The sequence below is a fragment of the Silurus meridionalis genome, chromosome 6, assembly GCF_014805685.1.
Source record: "Silurus meridionalis isolate SWU-2019-XX chromosome 6, ASM1480568v1, whole genome shotgun sequence".
Lineage (NCBI taxonomy): Eukaryota > Metazoa > Chordata > Actinopteri > Siluriformes > Siluridae > Silurus > Silurus meridionalis.
In genome coordinates, this window is record NC_060889.1 from 26,506,248 (window position 1) to 26,521,013 (window position 14,766).

Below are 14,766 nucleotides of genomic sequence, written 5' to 3' on the forward strand. Positions count from 1 at the left end.
CAATTTACAGGGACTGGACTAGGGTTTAAAGCTTGTCTATCACTAGAATGAATTTTTGGCTATTATCCAAAAAGTTGCCATCTTGATGGCCAGAACAGTAGGACAGTAACGCGTGAGTTGTCCTAAATATTTTTTTCCCTTTTCTCCACTGTTCTCATTAAGGTTCGAGGGTCCAGAAGTAAATCCCTTCACGACCGTGCGGTCATTAACTGTCAGTACAGCATGGCCACATTCAGCACGGCAGAGAGGAAACGACGACCGCACGGCGATCGCAAGTCCAGCGAGATGAGCCTTCACCTGAAACAGACCTTCGAAGCTGCCGTCCTTACCCAGCTCTACCCACGCTCCCAGATAGACATCTATGTTAAGGTGCGTGATGTTGATACTTAATATTACTTTCCTTTTAGAACCATGCCACCCATACACCCAACCATGAACCACGTTAATAACGTGTGTGTAGCAACAGCTGTAGTCTTCCAGCCGAGCAAATCGTATCTTCCAGGAATGGGTTTTTTCCATAGCAAGAGAATGAAGAGATCATTGCATTCCTCGTTACAACACTCTAAATAAATGATTGGAGTTTGTTCTTGTTGTACCCATTAATAGGTTTTGTACTCCTCTGCAGATCCTCCAGTCAGATGGTGGAAACTACAGTGCGTGTGTTAATGCAGCTACTCTGGCCCTGGTAGACGCTGGCATCCCCATGCGCGATTATGTGTGTGCCTGTACGGCTGGCTTTGTCGAGGACACGCCGCTGGCTGACCTGTGCCACGCTGAGGAAAGTGGCGGCGGAACCACGCTGTCCCTGGCGCTGCTGCCTCGGCGTGAGAATATCGCACTTGTGCAGATGGATGCTCGTCTCCACCAGGACCACCTGCCAGCGCTGATGGAGGCTGCGACAGTCGCCTGTAAGGGTCTTAGCAAAGTGCTGGACAGTGTTGTGCGCCAACACCTGCAGGAAGTTTCTGTGCAGACGCGAGAGTGAGGAGTCCTGTTGTAGTAGCTTACATTTGTTTGTTTTGCCTGATGCTGACTGACCAGGAGACCCCGATGTCTAAAACACAGGTGTTTAAAGAGACATGATGCAGAATGTCGGAGGTTACATTGGAGCTCTTTAATAATATCGTAAAATTTTGTATTTTATACACAGTTAATTGTCATTAGATGAGTAATGGAATAAAGGATAAATTAAGCAAAGTGTGTCAACTGGATATTGGAGGGGGTGGCAGACAAAACAAGTCTGATTTGTTTTTTTGTTTGGTTGATTGATTTACAACCCCAATTCCTCCAAGAAATTGGGACAGGGCCATGTTTACTGCGTAGAATGATGTCTTGTGTCCGTATATATCTGGTAACTGAGGAGACCAGTTGCTGAGATTTTGAGAGAGGGATGTTGTCCCATATGTGTCTGATACAGGATTCTAGCTGCTCAACAGTTCTGGGTGTCCTTTGTTGTATTTTTTGGTTACATGATGCTTCATGAAGTTTCAACAAACCACAGTAAATGTGTGAGTGAAGGAGGGAGAAAGTATCCAAACATCATTTACCTAAACACAATGTTTAATCTTGAATAAAATCAAAATTATTATAATTCACTAAAACACCTTTTGATTCATGTAGGTGTTGCGGATTATATTAGATCAAAAGTTTGCTCAGGTAATGTGGCCTAAGATCGGGTAATGCAGTCATATCTTCTGGTTCTAGTTGTAGTAAGGACTCTTGCTCCTGCATTTTGCATTCTGGACTACATAATAAGTAACTACATAAAATAACGCAAAAGCCCAAACTACAGGTATTTCTTAGCAATATTTCTGAAGCAATTAAGGAAGGGTATCCAAGTTAGTTATGTTAAATGATGGAAAGACGAGTCAGCAATCACACCTAGGTCTATGCACACGATGAAACAAGAGCCAAGTGAATTTACTATATACATATACAAACTAATAACAGTCCTGAGCCTGGAGACCATCATTCCCCTTACCAATTAACTAACTAACTATAACTAATTTTATACATTCATTTTTAAGGAAAATTGTATGATCATTGGTGTCTCTAAGGTCAAGCAACACAAGCAAGCAGCCCTGATCAAAGGTCAGTAGTAGGTCATTTACTACTTTAACCAGTGCTGTTTCTGGCCTAAATTCTGACTAAAACAGTTAAATTATTTCTATTTAGGTATTATAATAGCTGCTGTGCTACACCTTTTTCTAAGATGTTAGAGATAAAGGGGTGGTTTGACTAGTTGGACAGATGGATTGAGGTCAGGATTTTTTAACTATGGCTTTGAGCCAGGGTATAAAGTAGTCCCCTCCCAAAAAAAAAAAAACCCTTATGTTTAATCTGAGTTCAATTGATTTTGCGTGAAACCATCTTAGAAAACATACAAGGGTTTTTAATAAATAAATGTATGTAAATATTCTAATGCTGAGAGAACTGTGCCTATAGGCAACTTACCTACAATACTAAGGCTTAATCAAATAGTGCAAGTTATAATATATAAAGGACAATTTTACATCAGCTACCCACAGGCAATGCTTTCAAAGACATGAGCAACAGCAGAAGTGAAATCAACAAGCATAAATAAAGCAAGAGAAACATCATGACCAAATTATCAACCTTTCATTACTAGGCTTGACAGTTGGTATGGGGTGACTGTTGTGATATGTGTCACCAAACATCAATGTGGCCTCGTAAGTCCAAGAAGAAATATTTTAAAAGCCATCTTCTGCTCTATAGAAATGACCATAATGCAGTTAAAAAGAACATTTAAATGACTGAGCATTAAAAACAAAAGTGAATTGGACTGATGATCAATTGGAAATGATTTCAGAAATAATCATGTTGGTATTTTAAAATGGGTTATACTGTTTACAAAAGCGTATAATCAGGTGTACAGGTGTTCCTAATAAAGTGTAAGGTGGACTTTTTGTACATAGGAAGTTCTATAGAAACAGACTTTGTCCTTCAGCTATGCACGCAAAGCAGTACACGAAACAGGATGTTTCAAATTAGTGTTCATCAGCTGTTTAAGCAACAAAACCAAACAACATTCTTTCCCTAGAATTTTGCTCATGTACCATAGTTTTACATATACCATATACTAAAATACTGAATATCAGTGTTTATTTCTACATGAACATGTTTTATTGAACTTTATTACCACCCTCTCAGTATAAACTGTTTTCAAACAGTTTACTCTACAAACACAATACATTTTGACCCGCTGGGCATAAAATCATATCACAGAGTTTTTTTTTCTTTTTTTCTTTCAAATGTTTTATTTTACATATGGTTCATGAAGGACAAATCTTGAAATTGAGGCATGCAAACATTCTGTTAGTTGGATTTGTACCATTCTAGCAGTGGTGAGCCGTGCATTTGGTACCTGGGCCTTCAGTGGAGACTTACCCGACTTAATCCACCTCTTAATACCACCACTATCACGTCGCAATTATAGAAACCATCTATACAATACAAAACCGCAATGTATCAAAGGGTGGCATTACAGAGAGAGGGAAATTTCACATATGGAGGGTGAATACCATTTTACTAAAGCAAGAAAACCAGTTAAGACTCCAAACCTCTACACTACAACTGCAACTGTGCACCTACAACATCTGGAGCAGTTCAGAATCAATATTTGTCTAATAACATGACAAAAACATAAAAACTTAAATAAATATAAATTCTCCTACCGATATACTGCATGTCCCTCCTCTGCACATGTCCAAACCATCTCAATTACACCTCCCTCACCTTGTCTCCAAAACGTCCTACATGCGCTGTCCCTCTAATAAACTATTTTGTAATCCTGTCCATCGTCGTCACTCCCAATGAAAACCTCAACATCTTCAGCTCTGGTTTCTGCAGAGGTTTGGTAAATTTTATTCATTTTGACTTTACATGAAATATATACATATACTGGACAAAATTATAAATGCAACACTTTTGTTTTTGCCCCCATGTTTTATTAGCTGAACTCAAAGATCCAAGACTTTTTTATGTACGCATAAGGCTGATACTGACTGGTTTTTGGACCCCCCAATACAGTAAAACTGCAAATTTTGCAGTGGCCTTTTATCGTGTCCATCTTAAGGCACACCTTTGCAATAATCATGTGAGGATGGATTACCTTCGCAAAGGAGAAGTGCTCACTAACACAGATTTAGCCAGATTTGTAAACAATATTTGAGAGAAATAGGCCTTTTTTTGTACATAGGAAAAGTCTTAGATCTTTAAGTTCAGCTTATGAAAAATGGGGGTTTATAATTATAAATAACAAGTGTTATGTTTATAATTTTGTTCAGTATATGTGTGTATCTTCAGTATTTTTTAGTGTGTCTTTATCTTCACTAAGAACTTTATCCTGGTGAGGGGGTCATGTTGGATCCACAATTTATTAGTTATTCCATAACATTTCATATCGATTTGTACTATAATATAACAAATATAATTGTATTTTAGAGATACAAATCACAAAATAATAAAAAATAATGTTGCATTCATATGTTTTGTTATTTGTTCTGATTTTGGAGTTACATGTACTCTAATGTCCTATCTAGGGTGTATTCACTTTTACTCATTCTAGAAATTCTGTCCTAATCACAATGCAAACTTGTTCTCAATACACAGAGAGACTGAATATATCAGTATGTCAAGATGTCAAGTTTAGTTTTAATGTATTTGGTGACTGATCAATATTATTTCTTCTCATTACAAGCTGTTTGTCAGAGCCCAAACTTATTTACTTTAACTTGAGTGAGAAAGTATAATCAGTACTTCAACTTTAATATATATATATATATATATATATATATATATATATATATATATATATATATATATATATATATATATATATATATATATATATATATATATACACAGTGGTGTGAAAAAGTGTTTGCCCCCTTATTGATTTCTTGTTTTTTTGCATGTCACACTTTAATGTTTCAGATCATCAAACTAATTTAAATATTAGTAAAAGATAACACAAGTGAACACAACATGCAGTTTTTAAATGAGGGTTTGTATTATTGAGTGAATCCTAAGAGTATCTGCGAGAGTGAAAGGGAAAGTTTATAGGACTGTGGTGAGACCTGCGATGTTGTATGGTTTAGAAACAGTGGCATTGAGTAAATAAACAGGTGGTGGAGCTGGAGGTAGAAGAGCTGAAGATGTTAAGGTTTTCGTTGGGAGTGACAGGCTCTGGCATGGAGAAGCTGGTGTTGGATCTATGATGATCACAAATGTTGAGCTATTTTATGAGTTGCTCAGTAGCTCCTAGTTTTATAACCACAACTGACTGTGTAAGACTGTAGAAAGAACATCACTCATAATCTCACTCTCCAGTGTTCTGTATTGTTTATATATTATAATCACACTCTTGATGTCACCCAAATGAGGATGGGTTCCCCTTTTGAGTCTGGTTCCTCTCAAGGTTTCTTCCTCATAACATCTAAGGGAGTTTGTCCTTGCCACATTTGCCATGGCTGCTCATCAGGGATAAATACACATCGTTCACCTTAACTCCTAAATTCTGTAAAGCTGCTTTGAGACAATGTCTGTTTTGAAAAGCGCAATAGAAATAAACTTAACTTGATTTGACTTGATGAGGATGGACAGGATTAGAAATGAGTTTATTAGAGGGACAGTGCATGTAGGACGTTTTGGAGACAAGGTGAGGGAGGTGAGATTGAGATGGTTTGGACATAGGAGATACATGGGGTATATCGGTAGGGGTGAAAAATTTAATTTAAATTTTAAATTTTGATCAAACAATATTTAAATTAGTTTGATGATCAATCGGAACTGAAATTATGTTAACTAGAAAAAATAAATGTGCTTAATATATGGGTGTAAAAGCGCACGATGCTACGTCACAGTAACTGTTACGTCACACTCGCATCATAAAAGATCTCCGAGGTCGAAAATGAAGGCGTGAGCAGCCAGGTGTTTATCAACTCTGAGCTTTTGGAGAGTGAGAACAGTGTCTTTCACTGTCTTACAGGATGAGCTCCATAACTCGGTTTTGGTCGAAGGTACGAAAGGTAAGAAACTTCAAAATCCTGAAACTTTCACACATCACGTTCAATGTTCGTCTTTTAGCGCACATGAAAGGAGACGAGTGTTTTGATCGCATGCTTTGTGTGCGTGTGTGTGTGTGTGTGTGGACGAGAGTAATTACACTTCCACAGACACACTAATATCTCACATGGAAGCCATACCATAATTTCATCTCAGACTTTAATGTATGAAAGGATTTAGTTATCCGGTCATGTTTTTCTTGGTGCTCACATTTATTCCACTTTAACATCATTCAACTCGAGAACAAGAGAAAAGTCACATACTGAAGGTCACATCCCAAATGTCCTCATGTTCACTATGTAGGGCACAACATAACAATGTCATAGACACTACATAGTGCACTAAATACTCAATAACATGCGAATTGAGAGTTAATAAGCTTCGTTTGTGTTGTGTTTAATTGAACTTGTTAGATTGTATCATGTCCAAACTAAAAAATATACTTCAGCTTCAGAAGAGGTCTTAGACCTCTGTAGATCCTTACTGGAGAAGCTGGTGCTGGATCTGTGATGATCACAAATGTTGAGCTCAGTAGCTTCTAGTTTTATAACCATAAAGACTGTATAAGACTGTAGAAAGAACATTACTTATAATCTTATACTCCAGTACTCATGTTAGTTCTCACTCTCCAGTGTTCTGTATTGTTGAAAGATTTAGGATCAAACTCTTGATGTCACCCAAATGAGGATGGGTTCCCCTTTTGAGTCTGGTTCCTCTCAAGGTTTCTTCCTCATAACATCTAAGGGAGTTTGTCCTTGCCACATTTGCCATGGCTGCTCATCAGGGATAAATACACATCGTTCACCTTAACTCCTAAATTCTGTAAAGCTGCTTTGAGACAATGTCTGTTTTGAAAAGCGCAATAGAAATAAACTTAACTTGATTTGACTTGATGAGGATGGACAGGATTAGAAATGAGTTTATTAGAGGGACAGTGCATGTAGGACGTTTTGGAGACAAGGTGAGGGAGGTGAGATTGAGATGGTTTGGACATAGGAGATACATGGGGTATATCGGTAGGGGTGAAAAATTTAATTTAAAATTTTCAAATTTTGATCAAACAATATTTAAATTAGTTTGATGATCAATCGGAACTGAAATTATGTTAACTAGAAAAAATAAATGTGCTTAATATATGGGTGTAAAAGCGCACGATGCTACGTCACAGTAACTGTTACGTCACACTCGCATCATAAAAGATCTCCGAGGTCGAAAATGAAGGCGTGAGCAGCCAGGTGTTTATCAACTCTGAGCTTTTGGAGAGTGAGAACAGTGTCTTTCACTGTCTTACAGGATGAGCTCCATAACTCGGTTTTGGTCGAAGGTACGAAAGGTAAGAAACTTCAAAATCCTGAAACTTTCACACATCACGTTCAATGTTCGTCTTTTAGCGCACATGAAAGGAGACGAGTGTTTTGATCGCATGCTTTGTGTGTGTGTGTGTGTGTGTGTGGACGAGAGTAATTACACTTCCACAGACACACTAATATCTCACATGGAAGCCATACCATAATTTCATCTCAGACTTTAATGTATGAAAGGATTTAGTTATCCGGTCATGTTTTTCTTGGTGCTCACATTTATTCCACTTTAACATCATTCAACTCGAGAACAAGAGAAAAGTCACATACTGAAGGTCACATCCCAAATGTCCTCATGTTCACTATGTAGGGCACAACATAACAATGTCATAGACACTACATAGTGCACTAAATACTCAATAACATGCGAATTGAGAGTTAATAAGCTTCGTTTGTGTTGTGTTTAATTGGACTTGTTAGATTGTATCATGTCCAAACTAAAAAATATACTTCAGCTTCAGAAGAGGTCTTAGACCTCTGTAGATCCTTACTGGAGAAGCTGGTGCTGGATCTGTGATGATCACAAATGTTGAGCTCAATAGCTTCTAGTTTTATAACCATAAAGACTGTATAAGACTGTAGAAAGAGCATTACTTATAATCTTATACTCCAGTGCTCATGTTAGTTCTCACTCTCCAGTGTTCTGTATTGTTGAAAGATTTAAGATCAAACTCTTGATGTCACCCAAATGAGGATGGGTTCCCCTTTTGAGTCTGGTTCCTCTCAAGGTTTCTTCCTCATAACATCTGAGGGAGTTTTTCCTTACCACAGTCGCCATGGCTGCTCATCAGGGATAAATACACATCGTTTAGCTTGACTGTTGATTTCTGTAAAGCTGCTTTGAGACAATGTCTGTTGTAAAAAGCGCTATAGAAATAAACTTGACCTGACATGTCACAGACACCATAGAAATGTGTGTTAACAGAAACAATTGTGAGGCCCTTAAAATACTAACAGAACTGTATCATGTTTAAGGGAGGAAATTATAATTTATAAACACGTATTTGTGTGTTTCCTTTGATTATCTGTAGAAATACAGATGTGAAAATGTGCCTCCTTCAGAACCTGGACCATCCACAGAAAGGTAAGCTACATAACAGATGTGCAGCTCCATGATGTGTTCAAACTCAAAAAGTTATTATGAGTAATGAATTCAGACTGAGACTGAGGTAGATGTTCTGGATCTCACCCTTTAGAAAGCTCAAGAGTTTAGCAGAGAAAAGAGTGAGAGATCCAAACACATTAAGGTGAGTTAAAGAGAGAAAAGATGTCCTATATAAATTCTTAGATACAGTGGAAAGTACAGATCCAAACTCCATATCTCACTGTTTTCAGCAGTTCAGTGCTGCTTGATAAGGGAGATACAAACAGCAATCCATCTGAAGATAGCACGAAGATCCTGGAAGTAACTTCACCTAAGCCAAAGAAAAAGTACACTCAGACTCAATATGAGGAAAATACAAAGAGCACTAAGACAACATCTGAGGAAGAAACAAAGTGTCTGACTCCTACTATCACAGCTGAGGAGCTATGCACTCCTGTCGGGTATGGCACACTGATTTGTTTGTGTCTCATTGTAGAAGTAATATTCAGATTGGAATTAATTGGGCTTCAAAAGAAATTATTTACTGTGCACGTTTTAGGTCGCATATTTTGTATGCGATGTAAAATTTAATGTACTGTGAATTGCAGGCATTATCTGTTGTTTTCCAACAACATTAAGTGAACCTTACAAGAAACACAAGAGCTTATTTATTGAAATGTGGCTCAACATAAAATTCTAGAAAAACAGCCTTTGTTCAAACAGCCCTAGTGTGTTTTTATAATTGGGGTTGTAGCTCAGTGGTTAGGCTCTGGGTTAGTGTTCAGAAGGTAGGGGGTGGAACAAGCCACGTTATCACCAACCTGCCACAAAGCCCTGATCTGTAGGCTTAGTAAAAGTGTATGTAACATGTGGATCTATTTCAGGTTGCCAAATTTTGGAAACACCTGCTACATTAACTCAAGTTTGCAGTTCCTGTTTAGTGCTGATGTTTTCTGCAGAAAGCTCTCCAACATCATGGAAAATTATTTGAACAGACCAGAAGCTACATTCCTCAGGTAGCAAGACTATACATTACTGTATGTTCATAATTTATAATGATATAATACTTTTAAATAGCATTATTTGAAGAATCTAGACTTATTGCTTATAATGATTGAGGGAGCAATTATTTAGCAACTCACTAAAAGGACTAAATTATAAGAAAGAAAAAAAAAAAAGGATTTTGTTTAGATAAATATTGTATATTTTCCTCTGAAAAACTTGTAAATAGGTACTGCTGTGCCAAACCTTTGGGAAAAAAGATTGTATTTAGGTCTTCATAAAAGAGACTGAAAAAATGTTACCTGGTTTGAATCGGATTCCTGCAAGAACGAAACATTTATCATTTTAACAAGCAAAATACATGTTAATGAAAATGTGAGATGAATTGAGATCAGGAATATTCCTGAAGATTAAACTGATGAGAATTGTTGACTCTTGCGCAGTTGCTTTGTGAACTTGTGGAAGTTGAGATACAGTGCAGGAAGTCAATTTGTCCTCACAAAGGATCTTCTCCTACTGTCTCTGATTAATGAGGTTACAGCTGTCAACCCAAATTTCAGCATATCTGAGCCAAATGTGAGGACACACGAAACACAAACACATCAAAACATGCAGAAAGAAACCAGTCTTTAGTCTAATCGAGTGTTTACTGCTGTGTGTGTAGAATGGAATTACATTCATCTGCCAGTGTCTAGAACAAATCATTGAGACTGTGCGAATGCTGGGTTGGAAAGATGACTCAGACCCTAGATGTCCAGTCGGGTCTAATTTTGACATCAAGATTAAGAAAGTTATAAAATGCTCCAGGTATGTCGCATGATGTAATGTAACAAATTCCCTACTTTCAGTAATGCAGATGATGATTAGATATTTATGCATGATTGTATGTTGCAGATGTGCATTTCAGCAGAACATATTGCATGAGTGCAATATAATTACTGTGCCCCTGGAATACAAATCAGTGGACCAGTGCTTGTACAACATATGTCATGTAAGTAAGTCTTAGTCTGCTTGGTTTTATTTATTTTTTTGTTCTTCCTTTCTTTTCTATGGAAGCGCATTGCATTCACAAAGAAAAAAAAAATCACAGCAAGGATCTCATAAATATGACTTAATATCTCATAATTATAACTTAGTATCTAATAATTATGACTTAATATCTCATAATTATGACTTAGTATCTCATAATTATAACTTAGTATCTGATAATTATGACTTAGTATCTCATAATTATGAGATCCTTATCTCATAATTATAACTTAGTATCTTATTATTATGACTTAGTATCTCATAATTATGAGATCCTTATTTGTTTAGTATCTCATAATTATGAGATCCTTATCTCATAATTATAACTTAGTATCTCATAGTTATAACTTAGTATCACATAATTATGACTTAGTATCTCATAATTATAACTTAGTATCTCATAATTATCACTTTGTATCTCATAATTATAACTTAGTATCTCATAATTATAACTTAGTATCTCATAATTATGAGATCCTTATCTCATAATTATAACTTAGTATCTCATAATTATAACTTAGTATCTCATAATTATGAGATCCTTATCTCATAATTATAACTTAGTATCTCATAATTATAACTTAGTATCTCATAATTATAACTTAGTATCTCATAATTATGAGATCAGTTGGGGCAGTCTGTGGCAGGGGAGCGTTTTAGCGCATAACAATGGATCTGACGTTACTGCATTTTTTGCTCGGAAGCGCCTCATTGCGCAACAATGGAGATGTAGAAGCTATTGTATGGTTTAGCTTGATGACTGTATATGTTAGTGTTAAGATGGTTCTCACACTGGTTCTCTAAACACAGTCCTGTTATCTGTTCAGTATCTATAGGATCTTTACGATGTGAATATGTAAGGTATACAGGAAGTCTTTATCTGAACTCACAAATCTCCGGTTATTATTGTCTTCTTACCCAATCAGGAAAATTTTTTAGCTCAGGTATTTTTCCAGTGTGTATATATACTTGTCTGTTATCTGCATTAAATTAAAGAAGAAAATATGCGCCATGCTGTGTGCTGTGATTCTTCCCTGATCAAAAAAGACTCCACAGGCATCATAGATCACATGGAAAACCTCTCCAAGAATGAAGTTTTGTTTGGTCATAATAAACAGTATATTAGTTTAAGTAGCTACTGGACATTTTCTTGTTGACCTGCTCCTCCTGCTAATTCATTTAGTTACGGTAAGTCTTGCTTCAGTTAACAGATACGGGGTATTAACTATTATTATTATGATTATTATATTTTAACAATGACTACTAATAGATGTTACACATTCTGACTGTCCACTTGATAAAACACATTTTTAGTATTTATTTATTATTATTAATGATTTTTATTTATTTCACTATTATTATTATTATATTTTAACATCTGGGGATTTTATCGTCATTATTATTATTATGATTATTATATTTCAACATTGACTACTAATATGTGTTACACGTTCTGACTGTCCACTTGATAAAAGTTTGTTTTATCAAGTGGACAGTCAGAATGTGTAACATATATTAATTATGATTCCTTTTGATACTAAGTCATAATTATGAGATACTAAGTCATGCTTAGTAAATCATAATTATGAGATCCTTGCTGTAAATTGTTTTTTTCTTTGTGAATGCAATGCGCTTCTGTACTTTTCTTCTTGTTTTATCTTCAATTGTCTCATCATATCACTTAAGCCTGTGTATGTGGATGAATAATGTGTGTATCGTAGGAGCAGCAACAGTTATGGCAAAAGTGCAAGACTTGTCAAAATCGACATGCCAGCTCTATTTGGATATTTCAAACATTGCCCAGGTAAGGCCAACACACACACACACACACACACACACACACACACACACACACACACACACACACACACACACACACACAGAGTTTGCTTTATCAAAAAAAATGCAATTACATATTGCACAGTTTTAGCACATTTCCCGATCCTTTTCCAAAAACAGCCGAACACAAGAGCTGTACCAGTGATACAGATCTTCAGGTCTTGTTTCTTTCATCTTCAGGTTTTTTATTCTGCACCTGGAAAGGGAAGGAGTGGACATTGATGACCAACAAAACATGCTTAAGGATCCAATGGCCATCCAACCTCAGCTGACTATAAACTATACTACACAGAGGTTAAAAACACGCACACAAAAACATGCGATAATTTTTTTTCCATGCGATTTGACTCAATTAAACTGAATATTCCATGTGTTTTGCAGCCCCAATGCTTTTTTTTTAAGACTTTCCAAGATATTCAGCCCCCGAAAAGGTATGTTGCACCTTACATATACACATCAATCTTTAATTGATCATTTATTCTATTCTATCTTCTTTTTTTGTATAAGCTTCTAATAAAATCATCTGATGTTTATAGCCAGTATAATCACATTCAGGTTAATAAAAAGAAGCGCTCATCTTTCCTTTGTGCCTTTCTTCTTCATGTAGAGAAGAACAAATCCAAGGTCAAAAAAACAGAGAGAAATAAACTGGTGAGGAGAAGAAGAAGGATGAGAAATAGGATTAAACACACTCTGTAGTTTGTACACTTGATTTGTGGGTTTGTGTGTAACCTGTATTGTCATGTGTGTTTTTTTTAGGACGGATCAGCCTCCACGTATCAACTGATAAGTGTCATAAGCGTTATTATGGACACTATAGAGGATGGTAAAATAAACACAAACACATAAATACAGTATGTGTATTTATTAATTCATTACAAACACACACATAACACACAAATCTCATAAACCCATCTTTTATTCTTAATAAAACATAACTGCTAAAAGTGACTAAACCTATAATTAAAAAAATAATAATTTTAATTTGATAAAAAAATTGGTATAAAAAAAGTTGGTATAGGGCCAAATGTATCACTATGTAGCATTCAATCTTCTTCTACTGTCTATATCAGGGGTCTCCAATCTTTTCCAGAAAGGGCTAGTTTGGGTGCAGGTTCCAACCAAGCAAGTCCACACCAATGTGGATGACTATCAGTTGTGACCATTGATTGGTTGGAATGAAAACCTTCTCCCACACTGGCCCTTTCTGAAAAAGATTGGAGACCCCTGGTCTATAGACTAAAGATATATGGAAACTGAATAGACCAGTTGCTGAAGTTTTGGGAGAGAAATGGTGTCTCATTCATGTCTGATACAGGATTTTAGATACTCACTAGTTCTGGGTCTTTTTTGTCATATTTTTCATTTCATGATGCACCATTTTTTTTAAAATTGATAAATGGTTTGAATGGCAGGCATGTCAGTTCATCACCTGGACTCTTCTACTACAAAGACATGCTCATTTTCTAAATGCTGTGTACGATTTGGCTTTGTCTTGCTGAAATATGCAAGGCCTTCCCTGAAAAATGCATCTCCTGGATGGAAGCATATGTTGCTCTAAAACCTATATATACCTTTCAGCATTGATGGTGAATTTCCACTTATGAAAGCGCTGATAACAAGCCTGATAGTCCCTCTCCTCTTTCATCTGGAGGGTCCATGGTTTCCAAAAATAATTTCAAATTTCTTTTTTTTCCTAATGGTTCACTTCCTCAGTTTAAACATTTGACGTGTTGATGTTCTATTTTGTATAAAATATGGGGGTTATGAAATTGCAATTTTTTTTTTTTTTCCACAGCTCATAATCCAGCTTTTATACTTTATACTGATTCATATGTACTAATGATGTTCATGTCTCTTTCCCAGGACATGGTATAGTTGATTGTTACACTCACAGGCCTCCTCAGTGGTGGACCTGCAATGATGAGTTGATCTCTCTCACCACTGAAGAAGACGTGTTACAGAAGAGCTTGTCTAATGCCTATTTGCTCCTCTATGAGAGAGTGAGCACTGGGTGAAGCCATTCCTGTTCTGTCGGAAGCTGTATGAGCTCAATGTTTTTTCTTCAGATTAAATATGAAAAAAAAAAAAAAATTATAATAAATGATAATAAATTGTGTTGTGGATCTAATGTGGGTAGGATTCTTCTATTTGAAGCTGTATTACATCGGGTTTAATGTTGTATCTACAACAAAAACTCTTTAAGTTCAAGTTTATTTGTTTTTTTAGCACTTTTCACAAGGCACCTTGTTTCAGGGCAGCTTTACAGAAGGTAAGAATTATAGAACTAAATAATTACATTTTTAGGTTTAAGTCTTATGCCTTGTTCATTGAATTGCAGTTACATTTCTAACTATCTTCATA

At 36.1% G+C, this 14,766-nt stretch overlaps 2 protein-coding genes across 6 annotated transcripts in view; both read left to right on the top strand.

The window, feature by feature from the left end:
• Nucleotides 1–1,197, top strand: part of exosc4 (exosome component 4) — a 3,587-nt gene extending 2,390 nt beyond the window's left edge. The window contains exons 2-3 of the mRNA XM_046852421.1: nt 163–369; nt 626–1,197. Of these exons, the coding sequence (XP_046708377.1) occupies nt 163–369; nt 626–985 (567 nt within the window). The 3' untranslated portion in view covers nt 986–1,197. The remainder of the gene's footprint in view (nt 1–162; nt 370–625) is intronic.
• A 4,746-nt stretch (nt 1,198–5,943) lies between these two features.
• LOC124387812 (ubiquitin carboxyl-terminal hydrolase 26-like) lies at nt 5,944–14,523 on the top strand. Of its 5 annotated transcripts, none has more exons than XM_046852413.1 (14): nt 5,944–6,050; nt 8,480–8,532; nt 8,645–8,695; nt 8,787–8,993; nt 9,417–9,548; nt 9,978–10,110; nt 10,199–10,341; nt 10,429–10,525; nt 12,285–12,367; nt 12,583–12,696; nt 12,784–12,833; nt 13,010–13,053; nt 13,162–13,228; nt 14,269–14,523. In XM_046852413.1, the coding sequence occupies exons 1-14, from the start codon at nt 6,012–6,014 to the stop codon at nt 14,418–14,420; spliced, it is 1,365 nt and encodes a 454-aa protein (XP_046708369.1). In that variant the 5' UTR covers nt 5,944–6,011; the 3' UTR covers nt 14,421–14,523. The 5 variants fall into 5 exon arrangements, with proteins under 5 accessions (XP_046708369.1, XP_046708367.1, XP_046708368.1 ...); XM_046852411.1 differs by having other exon boundaries at nt 5,945–6,050; nt 8,784–8,993; nt 14,269–14,519; XM_046852412.1 differs by lacking the exon at nt 5,944–6,050 and adding an exon at nt 7,273–7,420 and having other exon boundaries at nt 14,269–14,521.
• The last annotated feature ends 243 nt before the right edge of the window (nt 14,524–14,766 follow it).